This window comes from Oikopleura dioica, chromosome XSR (assembly GCF_907165135.1).
Source record: "Oikopleura dioica chromosome XSR, OKI2018_I68_1.0, whole genome shotgun sequence".
Lineage (NCBI taxonomy): Eukaryota > Metazoa > Chordata > Appendicularia > Copelata > Oikopleuridae > Oikopleura > Oikopleura dioica.
In genome coordinates this window covers 10,382,936-10,397,239 of record NC_137294.1, presented here as the reverse complement: position 1 = coordinate 10,397,239, position 14,304 = coordinate 10,382,936, and the positions used below count along the sequence as shown (strand labels likewise).

At 45.1% G+C, this 14,304-nt stretch overlaps 4 protein-coding genes and 1 non-coding gene across 7 annotated transcripts; 4 read left to right on the top strand and 1 right to left on the bottom strand.

Moving 5' to 3' along the window:
* The first annotated feature begins 183 nt into the window (after positions 1-183).
* LOC145707656 (cystinosin-like) lies at positions 184-1,955 on the top strand. The gene is made up of 4 exons (XM_081785214.1): positions 184-390; positions 453-877; positions 922-1,175; positions 1,223-1,955. Exons 1-4 carry the CDS (start codon positions 228-230, stop codon positions 1,473-1,475), a joined length of 1,095 nt encoding a protein of 364 aa, XP_081641340.1. The 5' UTR covers positions 184-227; the 3' UTR covers positions 1,476-1,955.
* Positions 1,956-2,001: 46 nt separating this feature from the next.
* Positions 2,002-8,494, top strand: LOC145710403 (nucleoprotein TPR-like). 2 transcript variants are annotated; one of them, XM_081788153.1, is made up of 16 exons: positions 2,002-2,184; positions 2,234-2,427; positions 2,474-2,738; positions 2,789-4,702; positions 4,748-5,152; positions 5,199-5,471; positions 5,514-5,639; positions 5,685-6,233; positions 6,279-6,347; positions 6,397-6,480; positions 6,527-6,675; positions 6,719-7,077; positions 7,125-7,723; positions 7,767-8,061; positions 8,105-8,293; positions 8,339-8,494. In XM_081788153.1, exons 2-16 carry the CDS (start codon positions 2,384-2,386, stop codon positions 8,389-8,391), a joined length of 5,373 nt encoding a protein of 1,790 aa, XP_081644279.1. In that variant the 5' UTR covers positions 2,002-2,184; positions 2,234-2,383; the 3' UTR covers positions 8,392-8,494. The 2 variants fall into 2 exon arrangements, with proteins under 2 accessions (XP_081644279.1, XP_081644278.1); XM_081788152.1 differs by having other exon boundaries at positions 6,385-6,480.
* A 102-nt stretch (positions 8,495-8,596) lies between these two features.
* On the top strand, positions 8,597-11,657 carry LOC145706715 (dolichyl-diphosphooligosaccharide--protein glycosyltransferase subunit STT3B-like). The gene is made up of 10 exons (XM_081784148.1): positions 8,597-8,750; positions 8,799-9,105; positions 9,146-9,203; positions 9,249-9,361; positions 9,411-10,700; positions 10,745-10,818; positions 10,865-10,952; positions 11,001-11,058; positions 11,106-11,172; positions 11,215-11,657. The coding sequence occupies exons 1-10, from the start codon at positions 8,632-8,634 to the stop codon at positions 11,309-11,311; spliced, it is 2,271 nt and encodes a 756-aa protein (XP_081640274.1). The 5' UTR covers positions 8,597-8,631; the 3' UTR covers positions 11,312-11,657.
* On the bottom strand, positions 11,541-11,612 carry TRNAW-CCA (transfer RNA tryptophan (anticodon CCA)). Its single transcript has one exon. It is a non-coding gene; the product is annotated as a tRNA-Trp (tRNA).
* Positions 11,658-11,729: 72 nt separating the features above from the next.
* On the top strand, positions 11,730-14,279 carry LOC145706717 (carnitine O-palmitoyltransferase 2, mitochondrial-like). Of its 2 annotated transcripts, XM_081784149.1 has the most exons (10): positions 11,730-11,813; positions 11,861-11,927; positions 11,971-12,103; positions 12,152-12,943; positions 12,991-13,023; positions 13,101-13,265; positions 13,308-13,589; positions 13,633-13,910; positions 13,953-14,096; positions 14,138-14,279. In XM_081784149.1, the coding sequence occupies exons 1-10, from the start codon at positions 11,764-11,766 to the stop codon at positions 14,261-14,263; spliced, it is 2,070 nt and encodes a 689-aa protein (XP_081640275.1). In that variant the 5' UTR covers positions 11,730-11,763; the 3' UTR covers positions 14,264-14,279. The 2 variants fall into 2 exon arrangements, with proteins under 2 accessions (XP_081640275.1, XP_081640276.1); XM_081784150.1 differs by lacking the exon at positions 12,991-13,023.
* Positions 14,280-14,304: the final 25 nt, after the last annotated feature.

Below are 14,304 nucleotides of genomic sequence, written 5' to 3'. Positions count from 1 at the left end.
TCTTCAGGCACACTTGATTTGCTCGACTTTGAAACCGATGACGAAGATAGCGGATATCTAAGTTATCAATGTAGATGCCAAGGAGTGTTTTCTATAGACAGGAATACAGTGGACTTTCCTGTTGACGTCCCTTGTTCTGATTGCTCACTGTATATTACTGTCAATAGTCTTGAGGAATGAAGCTGATTCTGACTTAGCCTGTAGTTTTAAGAGTTCGTGTGAAGCGGATGTTGGATCTGCATTTTATTTCAACGCTCTTATTCGGTTTCGGCTCGGATGTGGCGATACCTGGTTCTATAAGGATACAGAATGGGAAAAATGGAAGCTGGGAGATTTCTTCAGACGAAGCGAAAGACGCATACATCTATACAAATTATACCGATTCGATAGGTAAAGCCAGCATTTTCGATTTTTATAATCTAGTTTTCCTTTGAGCTTATCGGAAACTTTAGTGAACATAACATGTCTCTCTGGGTCACTCTCTTCCTACAACTGCAAAATTCATCTGGACAGTAACACTTCATCCATTATCCTCCAGTCTGTCTCCATCGGCCAAGAGTTCATCAATTTCAACGACACAAACTCGACCGATGACGTGACCCGAGTGAACGTTATCAAATCCGAATCACTTTATGTCTTCAACGAGGTCATCGGATGGATGTACTTTGTCGCCTGGACAGTATCCTTCTACCCACAAATCTGGCTCAATTTCAAGCGTAAAAATGTTGAGGGATTGAATTTTGATTTTGTGTTGCTCAACACCATCGGATTCGCGTGCTACAGTGCGTACAATTTGGCGCTCTTCTTCAGCAAGAATATTTTCGCACAATATGAAGAGCGACGGCATGATGGTGTCAATCCTGTCTTGCCGAATGATGTAAATACTCTTCCTTGATTTCAGTATTTCCAAAATCATTTTAGATTTTTTTTTCTCTCCACGCGTTTCTCGCCTCTGCCTTCACTGGCTTCCAAATTGTCATTTACGACAAAAATGGTCAAAAAGTAAGCAAATTCGGTTGGTTATTTTCCGGCGCTTGTATTCTTGCTGCTGTTTTGGGCTGTATCGCTCCCGCCGTTGGTAGTATGCTCTGGCTAGATTACCTGATAATTTTGTCTTCCGTCAAACTCGCCATTACAATTGTCAAATATATCCCACAGGCTCTCATGAACTACAGGTGCAATGAATTTTTTCTAGCTCTTTGTTTAAAACTTCCATTTTAAGGCGAAAATCAACTGAAGGTTGGTCAATTGGCAACGTCTTGCTTGATCTCACTGGAGGATCCCTTTCAATGCTCCAAATGATGCTTCAAGGCGTCAACAACAACGACTTCAGCAACATTTTTGGCGATCCAACGAAGTTCGGCCTTGGGCTCTTTTCCATTCTCTTCGATGCACTTTTCATCGTTCAGCACTATGTTCTTTATCGAAACAAGCCTGGCTATCGAGCCCAGCTTGATGACTACAACGACTATTGAGCGAGTTCGCCACTATGAGTTATCCATTTTCATCTTCTTCATTCTTGCTTCTTCATTTTGACCACATTTCTTCTTTCTGTCTATTCCTCGCGTATCCATTCAATACATAAATAAAGTTCAAGAATTGTCAACTGCACTTATTTTAGATTGAAGCTAGCTGGCCAACATGTGCGCTTCTTGGATTGGTCTTATTTTTGCTAAAAAACGTCTCCAAGTTGGCGTCTGAGCACCACGAAAAATCAGAAACGACCCATTTTATCGCAAAACTGATCTTTTTCGATCAACCGTTACAGGCCACGTCAGCAACTCGTCTTTAAAATCGGCATTCGGACAGAGATAGTTTAATAATTCGACCTTGCTATATCGAGTGAAGCAAGTAGATCCTTCAGAAAGAGACCTACAAAGAGACAAAGTTCCATCCATATACTGTATACTATACTAACTGCCCTTCATTCATCTTCAACAACTGCGAGAAACTATACAATCATTACTATTATGCTTCACTCAAATTTATAATTTTAAGATGGCACCGAAGCGAAAGATTTCGGCCCAACTATCGACAGATAAACTCGGCAAGTTACTGACACCAATAGAGTTATCGACGATCAAAAACTCTAATATCATCAAAAAGCTCGAACTAGCACTGCCAGATGCTGATGATGATGGAAAAAAGATCGAAGTTCAGCGACTTAAAAATGAGTTAGATGAGGTGAACCTATAATTCCTTAAATACCTTCTTTCATCTTCTTTTTAACTAGACAAAACACCTGCTCGAAAAAGCGACCGAGTCCTCTGCTGCCCTGAATCAATCTACTGCCGAACAAGATGATCAAGACAAACGAGCATCTACTGCCCTTCTCTCCGAGCTCAACGCACTACGAGATCAAATTGCGGAATGTCATCGAAATATGCACAACAAGGATGGCGATTTGACTAAAATCAAAGTCGAGCGGTAAATAATTTCCATCTCTTTCAAATAATATACTTTAAATCTTTAGAGATCGAGTATTGACAGACAAGTCGCGGCTGGAGCAAGTGCTCAAACAAAAAGACGAAGAGCTCACGAATCTGATGGAAGAGTACGAGTCAACAGCGACGAAGGCGAATACATTGTTGAAAGAGAAAAACCAGGTGAAAGGACAGTTGGACACTCTCGAAATCGAACGGAGACACGATGGCTTCACTATTGAGCGACTGAGATCAACGACAAAAAAGCTAGAGATCGAAAATCAAAGTCTCACTTTGGAGCTCGATAACGAAAAGGTAAGATAGTATCTCTCTTTACATTAATTTGTCTAACCGAAATCTCTAAGGTGAGATATCAAACTGCAAAAAAACTTGCTGATGAGGATCGAAAAAATCGAAAGGGTGAAGCTGACAATGCACAAAAAGAGATCGAATCGCTGGAGAACCGTATTCAAGTTTTGGAAAGCGACCTGGAGTACAAAACCAACCAGGTTCTCCAGCAACGAAACGAGTTTGAAGAGCGAGCGAAGGAGTTCGCCGACTCTGAGCAGCTCTACAAAACGGACATTCTCACTCAGGGCCGCGTTGTTGATCTTCTGAAATCGCAGCTAGAAACGCATCGAAAGAAGGGCGAAGAAAGTAGCGCAACTGTCGAAGAGCTCCGTGCAGATATGCACCAGCTTCTCGAGCAGAACGTGCAGCTGAAGGAGACCGTCCAGCGCTGCGAGGAACTCGAGAAAGATTTCGAAATGCGAAAAACCAAGATGGAGGAAGAGCTCAAACTTGCCAACGACATGCTCTCCGAGGTTAAACGAACCGGGCCAGCTTTTGACAAGAACGAGCTAGAGGAATTTAGTCCAATAGCTGCTGCTGCCATCAAGCTCCTCCGATCAGGCATGACACTCACCGAGATGTACTCAGAGTACATCACTAAGTCCCAGCTTGCGGAAAAACTCGAGGCGGAAAACGAGGCATATCAGCAGATGCAGCGTCAAATCATGGGCGAGATCAAAGACAAAGAGCCCCAGCTCCAGCGAATGCGCGACGAGTATGAAAAGTCGCAAGGGTTTATCCAGAGTCTAACGGATCAGTTGGCAGACTCGAATCAAGAATTGGGCGCGCTTAGACTCGAGTGTCATCAAGTGAGAACATCGCGCCAAAAGCTCGCTGAAGAGAATGACATCTTCGTCGCTCAAATCAAGGAGCTCAACATGCGCAATGCCGATTTGATTCACAAAATCGAAGACGGAAGTAACTTAGATAACATCATCACTGACACCCAGAAGCAGCTCTCCGACAAGACTAATGAGCTCATCGCCCTTCAGTTCAAGTACAAGGCCTTTACTGACTTGAACACGGAAGAGCTGGAAACAAAGCTCAACGAGATGGGTCATCTTCTCGAGCTTGAGAAGATCGAACGTAGCAACATCGAAACTGAGCTGAACGCAATCAAAAAGCAACGGGAAAGTTGGCACGAGTACTTCGAACGGCGACGAATCGAAGACGAAGAGAATGAGATGGACGATGGTGTTCGTTCCATCGAAGAAACCTCCGCATTGGTGCCTTCTCCAAGAAAATCCTTCTCGAATGCGAAGGATAAGGAACTTGTGGCTTCTTTGCAGCGCGAACTGGACCAGTGCAAGTTCAAAATCGAAGAGCTTCAAAAGAAAAACACTTGTCAATATTCGGAGATTGTTAATCACGAAAAGGAGCGCAACGATTTAGCCTGCAGGATCAGCAAGTACGAGGTCACTATCAAGAACCAAGACTTTGTTCTTGTAACGAAAGAGGACGAGCTGAAACGATGCAAGGAGCAGGTAGAGACGCTTAACTCATCCCACGAGCAGTTGGTAAAAACGCTCGAGAAGGAGAGCGAGAACTCGTCCAACATCACCGCTTCTCTCATGGAAGCAATTGAAGAAAAGTCGCAGTTCAAAATTGCCCTGGCCGCTTCTAAGAGCAAGAACTCCAACTTGGAGTGGGAAATCAACAACTTGAAAGAACAACTCAAGAATATTGAGAAGAACGAACTCCAGCAGAGCGCCGTGCTCGACACTATGACGAAACTGCAGCAGCATTTCGCCGAGCAAAAGACCGCCACCACTATCAAGCTCGAGAGTGATCTCAACGCCGAAATCGCCAAGACGCAAGCTTATGAGAGCAAAATCGAGAGCATCCACAAGGAGCATGCCGACGCCATTCAAAAACTCAAGCAGCAGGAAGAAACCGTCTCTAAAAAGCTTGAAGAAGAGCGCAACAAGGTTATTTATTAAAAAAGTAACGGTTAAAGTCAACTTATTTTTAAGAACTCGACTCTCGCTCAAGAGCTCCAACGAATCAAGCAACGGCAGATGCTTCAATTTTCGAAGAGTCCGACGAGAGCAGGAGGACCCGGTTCCCAAATGAAGCCAGCTTCGGACTTCAGCGACGAACTCAAGCGATACGAAGTCGATATAAAATCTTTGAAAGAAGATCTTGAGCGAAAAGATGTTCAAATTGCTGATTTCAAAAAGATCGCGTCGGATGCTGAGAAGCGAATGAATGAGAGCATCGAAGAGTTCACGAAAATTAAGCTTTGCAAAGACAAAGAAATCGAGGAGGCGCAGCAAACAGTCGTCGAAAGAGATCAAACTATTTCTGATCAAAGTAGCGAAATCGAGCGACTCAAAAAGGAGTCTGGCACGGAAGACATTCAAAATCTTCGTACTGAGGTATTTTTTCGCTTAAAATATTCGATAAGAACTGTATTTAAATTAGATCGACTCTCTCAACTCAACGATCTTGAGCTTGAAAGAAAACTTGAACGCGAAGGCCGATGAGCTCTCCCACTTGAACGACAACTACATGAACCAAGTAGTTGCCAGTGGACAAGCACTTTCGGAGGTTCAGAAGTACAAGGCGGAGCAGAATGAGCTAAAGTTGAAAAATCGCCAACTCATCGAAGAAAACCTCGTCCAAAAGGCCCGAAATGACGCAGCATTTAGCGAGTGGAAGGAAGAGAAAGAAATGCTTCAGAAACGCGTTGAGGAGGTATCTTTATCGATATTTGTGCTTTGATGACAATTGATTTAGGGCGCTACTCGAATTGAGGAACAGAGCCGAAAGAATAATATTCTTCATGAGCAGCTCGAAGCTTTAAACAAAGAAGTCACTGACTCAAGACGACGAGGTTCAATTGCCAATCTCGATTCTAGCCAGGTTTGTTCACAAGTCCGAAGTCGTCAACTTATCTTCATTGTTTAGATCAGCATCACTGAAGACAGTTCTGGACTTCTTGAACTCTCACAGATCATGCGTCGAGATGTTTCTATCGCCGAGGGCGAGCGAGACATGGCCAAAACCGAGGTCATTCGACTCCAGACTCGTACTCGCATGCAGGAAGATCAGATCGCCGAGCTAAAACGTCATCTGTCCGACCTTGAGGCTTTGGCCAAAAAGCCATCGATGACGGAAGAGCAGCACCGAAAACTCGTCGACTCTGTTAACCAACTTAACATTGTTAAAGAGTCCAACTGCGTCCTTCGCGATGAAAAGAACCGCGCACTCGAGGAGATCAAGTCCAACGAGCAGAAAATCGCCGAGCTCGAGAACCAACTGCGCCCACTCATCCGACTTGAAGCCGAGGCAAAGCAGACAATGGACAAGAAAGATGAGGAGCTCACTGAGGCAAAGAAAGCGCACGCCGAGGAAGTCCAAAAACTCAAAACAGCGCATCAGGAAGAGATCAAAAAGGCAAACCACGGCAAGATATCGATCGAAAAGGTCAAGCAGATTCGACTGGAGTCTGATACAGTAAGCACTAAAAATGATTACCTTTTTATTGATACCTAATCGTAGTGGAAAAAGACTGTCGATGCGAAGAATGCCGAGCTCCGGGGCAAGGAAAACGAGCTTCTCGAATTCAAGGTTACTATATTTATCTTCAAAGGAAACTCTTTTTCAGAGGTTATTTCAGGGTCAAACCGCAGCGCTTAAGACTCAGATCGCGAAGCTTGAAGAAGACAAAAAAACTCTTGAGGCGAGCTCGGCTGATAACGCGGTAATTTACCAATTTTACTTTTCCGAAATAAAAATCATCATCTTAGTCGAGCAAAACAGAGCTGGAGACTCTCCAGGCTAAGTTCAAGGAATCAGAGGACAAGGTCAAGCGTCTTCGAACGATCGCTGTCAAGCATCGGGATGAGAACAAAAAACTCAAAGAAGACGCGGCTAAAGCGAGCAACAAGCCTGAAAGGTACATTTTAGAAAGGTTTATTTAAAATTATATGGTATTTCAGCACCGCGAAAGATACGCAAACCGAAGGCGACGAAAACATCCTCGGCGGCATGCAGAGCGACACGAAGGCGGAAATGGACATAATGAAAAAAATGTTTCAGGGAAAAATCAAAAACCTGAACGAGCGGCTCGAGAAAGAAGTGAATGCGCGAAGAGACGATATCGAAGCCCAAAAGAAGCGACAGGCAGAGATGGATGCAGAGTTAAACAAGGCGAAAGAGGACAAAAACCGCCTCATGCAAAACGCGAAGCGCAAGATTCTTGCGCTGAAGAAGGAGCTGGACGAAGAGAAAGCCAAGGAGCGAGAGATCACTCCAGAAGCTAAAGAGCAACCGGCCATTCAGCCTAAGGTTGCCACAGGTGAGTTCAATGCTTTAGACAACTTTTTTACTGAAAATCTAATCCAGAGCCGAAATCCGTCGCTGAAGTGACTCCGCAGCAGCGCGAGCCCAAGAAGCCCCAAGGCCGCGTCATCGGACATGTCGTTCCGACTCGCGTTGAAGACGTCCAGGAAAGCACCACTGCCCAGGCGATCATTTCACCCATGCCTTCTTCCAACTCTACTGTCGTCAATGCCGAAGCGGACAGCGCCTCGAATCTCGTTCCTCAGGCTTCGTCGATTTCTTCATCCGTCACCATGGTTCCAGATTCCAGCCAACCGGACGAGCCAATAATGCCTGTCGTGACACAGCCAGTTGTGTCCCAAGCTGTATCAAGCTCGACAACTGTGATTGCTCCAGCGCAGACGATCCAAGTCGAGTCTGGTCCCACTCAATCGGACATGATCAGCTCCCCACCACGCGCTCAAAAACGCGGTCGATCAGACACCAATGACTCTGAAGACGGCGAATCAAAGCGATTCCGTATCAATCAAGAGTCTCAGGAGTCCCAAGATGCTTCTTCTTCCCAAGAGCCGTCGACATCAATTCCTATTGATGATCTTGAAGAGGCCGAGCCGGCAGCAGAGCCCATCACCATCGACGAGGAAAACGATCTCAACGAAAACGTAAGTAACCCCTTCTAGCTGAACTATGTTAACTGTTATTTAGCTGGACGAAGAAGGTCAGGACGAAAGCGCAGTTCCCGCAGCCGAAGAAGCGCCGGAAGTTATTGACATGACTGAAGATAACAACGACGACATCGATAATGAGCCTGTCGAGATCCTTGACGACGAGCAGGATGAACAAGCAGCGGCGAACGAGTCGATTGAAATCGACGATGCTCCAACTGTCTCGACAACTGTTGAGGTGGATCCGCCAGTTCGCTCGGTGCCTCCACCATTGGAGGGAATCACTGGTCTCTCTCGGCCAAGATCCATTCCTGCTCGAATCCCAACTACTCCTGGTAAAAAACTCCTCTTCAAATGCTTCTTCACAACTCTTTTTAGGCATCATCCACGTCACAAATGACGATGATGATGACGGATGCGTGCCACATACGCCCACCCTTGTTGGTACGAGATCTCAGCACGAAGGAAACCAGGCCCTTGTTTCCCCTGCTCCTCAAGCCGTCCAGTCCAGCGGACAACGATTCCATTTCTTTGGGGAGAACACGGATAATGATCACTCCGTTCCTGGTACGAGACTTTTTCTTAAAACCAATCGTTGAAATGATTGTTTAGGTCTGTCCGAAGCCGTGTCGTCCACGACGGAGAACAACTTGCAAGAAAATTAAAAGCAAGAATTCTTCTTGCTTTCCATTTAGCTCAATTTTATTTGCCACCTCACTTACTGCCATTGAATACCGAAAAAAAACACCCAATAAACGTTGATGTTTAAAAAAAGTGAAATTAATTTGTAATTGTTCTATCAACAATTTTTGAATTTATCAGTAGCTGTGATAAGTCGCGTATTTTCCCATCCTAATGATAAGTAGCGAACATCGTTTTTTAAGAAATCGTTGCATGATTTTGAAATGTCTGATCCCGTGACACCGATCGTCGACTTGAAATGTCAAAGCAACGTCAAAGCAATCAAGTCGTTACTAACGATTGTTATTCTAACATCAGTGTGCATTCTCGGATTCAGTTCCAGGTAAGAAGAAACTCCTTTGATAAAAAATGATGATCCCGTCAATCGCAGGCTTTTTGCTGTGATCCGCTTTGAATCGATCATCCACGAGTTCGATCCCTGGTTCAACTTCCGTGCGACAAAGCGTTTGACAGAACACGGATTCTACGAGTTTTTAAATTGGTTCGACGAAAGAGCATGGTATCCGCTTGGCCGCATTGTCGGCGGCACTGTTTATCCTGGCCTCATGTTGACAGCAGGGATCATCCATTCGATCTCCAATTTTCTCGGCTTTTCTGTACTTATAAAGGATGTTTGCGTCTTTACCGCTCCCCTGTTTTCTGGGCTAACAGCTCTTTCAACCTATCTTTTGACTAAGGTAACATGCTCTTTGAAACACCCCCTAAATCTTTTTCAAGGAGCTCTGGTCCGATGGAGCAGGCTTATTTGCTGCTGCTTTTATCTCTATTGCACCAGGTAAGACAAAGATTATCTATCCATTTTAAACTTTTTTTACATAAGGATACATCTCAAGATCAGTGGCTGGCTCTTACGACAATGAAGGAATCGCTATTTTCGCTCTCCAGTTTACCTATTTCTTGTGGATCAAGGCGATGAAAAGTGGTTCTATAATGGTATGTCTCTTATGAATTGCCAACTCAATTTCTTCACTTTAATTTTTAGTGGGCTACTTTCTGCGCTTTGTCGTATTTCTACATGGTATCTGCTTGGGGTGGATACGTGTACATAATCAACATCATCCCACTCCACGTGTTCGTCCTGATCCTCATCGGTCGCTTTTCACTTCGACATTACACAGCGTACACGACATTTTACACGATCGGGCAACTGTGTGCAATGAACATTCCCTTTGTTGGATTCCAGCCGATTCGCACAAGTGAGCACATGGCTTCTTTCGGGGTTTTCGGCTTCGTACAAGTCATCGCTTTTTTCGGTTTCCTGAAACATCGCCTAGGCGAGCAAAAAATGAAGCGGCTTTTTTGGATATTCAGTCTTCTCGTATTCGCTCTTGGTCTCGCCGCTATCATCTTCTTGACGGCCTCGGGGATCGTCGCCCCCTGGAGTGGTCGTTTTTACTCGCTTTGGGACACTGGTTACGCTCGCATTCATATTCCTATCATTTCTTCCGTGTCCGAACATCAGCCCACAACTTGGACTTCCTTCTTCTTTGACTTACACATTCTTGTCGCCGTTTTCCCCGCTGGACTGTGGCTCTGTGTCCAGCAATACGACGACTCCCGCGTCTTCCTCATCATTTACGGCGTGTTTTCTGCCTATTTCGCTGGCGTCATGGTCCGCCTCATGCTCACCCTTACTCCTATCGTCTGTATTCTTTCCGCGATCGTGTTTAGCGAGTTGTTCAACCGTTTCATTTCCTCGAAGCCGCCTCCTGCCGAGAGTGAAGAGGATGAATCCGCACCAGCTCCAACCGAAGAAGAAATCGCTGTGGCCAATCAACTGCGTTCGATTATTTGCATTCTGCTCGTGATGATTTTGTTCATGTTCGGCACTCACTGCACCTGGGTCACCTCCAACGCCTACTCCTCACCTTCCGTCGTTCTTTCCACCCACAACCGCGATGGAACACGAAACATTCTTGACGACTTTCGCGAAGCATACTACTGGCTCCGAACGAACACCCCCGACGAGTCCCGAGTCATGTCCTGGTGGGACTACGGCTATCAAATCGCCGGTATGGCCGATCGATCTACCCTCGTTGATAACAATACTTGGAACAACACGCACATCGCCATGGTGGGCAAAGCAATGGCTAGTGATGAAGATAAAGCTTATGAAATAATGCAGGAGCTCAATGTTGACTACGTTCTCGTCATCTTCGGTGGTGTCATCGGCTACTCGGGCGATGACATCAACAAGTTCCTCTGGATGGTCAGAATCGCTGAAGGAGAGCATCCAGATGAAATCAAGGAGTCCAACTATTTCACTCCACAGGTAACTTCATGATCAAAGATGATTGAACTATCCGACGGATTCAGGGAGAATACAAAGTCGATGCGAGCGCGCCAAAAACATTCACAGACAGTGTCATGTACAAAACAAGCTTCTACAGGTACCGAATGCTTATTTTACTAGAAAATAATCCGTTTATAATACAGGTTTGGGGAATTCGATCATGGAGATATGAATGGACCGCAGGGTTTTGACCGGACTAGGAATACGGAAATCGGCGTCAAGAATATAAAAGTTAGTTACATTTTCGTTTTCATGAATAACTTATCTGGATATTTTCAGTTGAAGCACTTAGAGGAAGCCTACACAACCGAAAACTGGTTGGTCAGGATCTACAAAGGTTAGAAATCATATTTATTGGTGTCCTTTGTAGCCTCTCTTTTCTAGTGAAACCAAGAAGCAATAGTGACGCTGCTCTCAAACTCAAAAAGTCAAAGGAGAAAAAGGCCAAAAGGTAAAACAACGATTCTATTACCCGACAACGAGCCCTTTTAAGCCGCAAAACTTCGACAGATAGCCGCGGCTACCTGCGGAGCCGCATCTCGTCACGTGCCGGTGCCAACACGCGTCAAAAACCTTCCTGGACGCTCTAGTAGAAAAGCCGCGAAGAGATTATTAGGATGAAAATTAACGCAATTATGAAAACAGACCGATTTTCAAGGAAGACTTGAACCAAACTTAACGCTGCCAAAAGAATCGTTCCCTGAGACTTCTTCAACCTCTCTTCACTGTTACTACAATTACTCATCAATGGAAAAACCTATGAAATCTTCAGTGAATTTTACAATTAGCAAAAATAAACAAAAAAATATAAAAAGGATTTGACCCCTACGTGATTCGAACACGCAACCTTCTGATCTGGAGTCAGACGCGCTACCGTTGCGCCAAGGAGTCATGTAAACGACCTTCGATCTTGTGGATTTTATAATCTGGGTGCGCGTCCTCTTGTATTTTTATTACTCAAGCTGCTCTCACTCATCCTGACCTAGAAACTTATCAGAATTTACTAAAGCGAATTTCTCTCTAGATTGAAATCGTCAATTTTATGAATCGAATCAGACCTCTATCAAGACGCCAGCTCCATGCTACCTTGAGGTACAAAAAACGCTTCAATTTCAAAAAGTAACAAACTACTTCTTAAGCTACCTCAAAGCATTTCACCCAAGAGACCATCTTGCCCGGACGATTTTGCCAACATTTCATTTCCAAGTAAACTGTCACAAAAACGTCCATGTTTTCTAGCGGATTTTAGGGTGCGTTACCGCGGCTGCCTATTCCTTCCTTGAATCAATCCCTGCACAAATATATCACCTCTCTAGAAGCGCTCGAAGGACACCCAGAAATAACGAAAGAAGATATTCAACGAGTTAGAAGTTATTTGAATGGTAATGATTTGCTAGAGTACTCTAAAATTTTAATTCCGAATCTTTCAGAATTCGTGGAGAACGATGGGCCTGTGCTCGACGCTGAGCTGCGAGCTAGAGACAAGGCGCATCCCGAGAGCTCGCATCTCTGGGCTCCGTGGAGCGACATGTACTTGTCCGACCGTCGCTCGCTGCCGGTAAACTACAACCCTTTGCTTGTCTGGAACGATCACCCGAATCCAAAACTGAACAATCAGAAATCCCGCGCGGCAATGTACTGCTGGGCCTCGGCAAAGTACTATCTCACCCTCGCCGATGGTCACCTGCCGCCAGAGGTTTTCAACATGAAAGACCCTCCAAGCGACAATGTTGCGCGACTCACCAAGCTTCTACCAAAGATGCGCATCTCCATCGCTTCCAAGGGCATCGACAATCAATCGATTCGATACTTGCCCTACGCTGCCAACGGAAGCTTCCCACTGGACATGTCTCAGATCGAAAACTTGTTCTACTCGACGCGTATTCCAACAGCGGAAAAAGATGTGATAAGAAAAGCTGACGAAAAGGCGAACCACGTTATCGTCCTCACCCGTGGCCGCTTCTACCTTCTAGACGTACTCAACAAAGGCCCGAACGGTGACAGAAATGCTCGATCCGTCGAGGACATCTACACCGACATTGAGAAGATTATCGACGATGCCGAGAAAAAAGGCAAGACGGAATTCGCTGTATCTGCCTTGGCAAACACTGATCGAGATAAATGGACTGCGAATAGACAAGAGCTGGTCGAACTAGGAAACGAATTCGCGCTGAGTTTGATTGACGATGCTATGTTCCTTCTGAATTTGGATGAGGATGACAGTAAGTAAAACTAAAATTGTGATCACATACATTTGCTCCTTCTATAGTAAGACTTGACGTTAAAAACGAAACTTTTTGTGGTGAGCCAGTTATCGCCATTATTTCATCATTTACGCGGAAAGAATAAAGCATAAAACTTGCTTATTTTGTCTTTTAGCAACTGACACTACTGGTGTTCTTTCGACCATGCTCTGGGGCCCAGCGGAAAATCGATGGGTGGATAAAAGCTTCTCCATCATCGTGAAACCTGATGGAACCTCAGGCCTCAATTTTGAGCACGCTTGGGGCGATGGAGCGTGCGTATTGAGCTACTTCAACAAAGGTACTGTTTTCTTCTCTGCATGCAGTTTTATCTTTTTTCTAGTTCAGGAACACATCCAATCGGACTGCACCCTCAACCCGGACATCAAAGGAATGAGCTCACCTATCTCTACCGACGCGCCCACGGAAGTCAAGTTCGTCCTATCTGACAACCTAAAATCCGAAATCAAAAGTGCCATCAACTATCACAACGAGCAAATCAACGGGCTTGAAGTTTCTTTTGGCCAGAACTTCGAAGTCAACAGAACTTGGATGAACTCGCGCAACTTGGGCGCAGATGGCTTCCTTCAGCTATCCCTTCAAATCGCGCATCGACTTTTGCACGGTAAGCCTCCCTGACTCTCCTTTAAGCATCGTATTATTCTAAGGCTATCAATGCGCAACGTACGAGTCCGCATCAACTTGCGCCTTCCAGCACGGGCGAACTGAAACTATTCGTCCTTGCACTCATGAAGCAGTCGAACTCGCCAAGTTCTACGTCAACGCCGACTTTAACAATGTAGAAGATTGCCGTGAAATCGACAGGCTTTTGAGAAAGGCAATCAAGGTCCACAATGTAATGACTAAAGACTGTCTCTCTGGCGAAGGATTCGATCGACATCTCTTTGGAATCCGATACCAAGCAACCGTCAAGGGTGCTGAACAAGTAAATATCTGAATTAATCTCTGTTTTTATCATTTATTTCAGCCGAAATTCGTGCTGGACAAGACCTTTGAAGTAATGAACTACTTCCGCATGTCTACATCCACTCTCAACTCGCCACACGTCAAGCTTGGAGGATTTGGACCAGTGGTTCCCGATGGATACGCGCTCGGCTACATGGTTTATGACGTGAGAAATAGCCGCCCTTCTCTAGAATCACTTCCTTTTAGAACTGGATCGGAGTGACTGCTTCTGCCTTCCCAGCAAACGGCGTTGATCCCACTGTATTTACCCAGACAGCGAACGAGGTCTGGGAGACACTCAAAACTGTAGTCGACAAAGCTGCAAAGATGTAAACCACGACGATGTGTTTAATACTATTCATCTATCAAGAAGA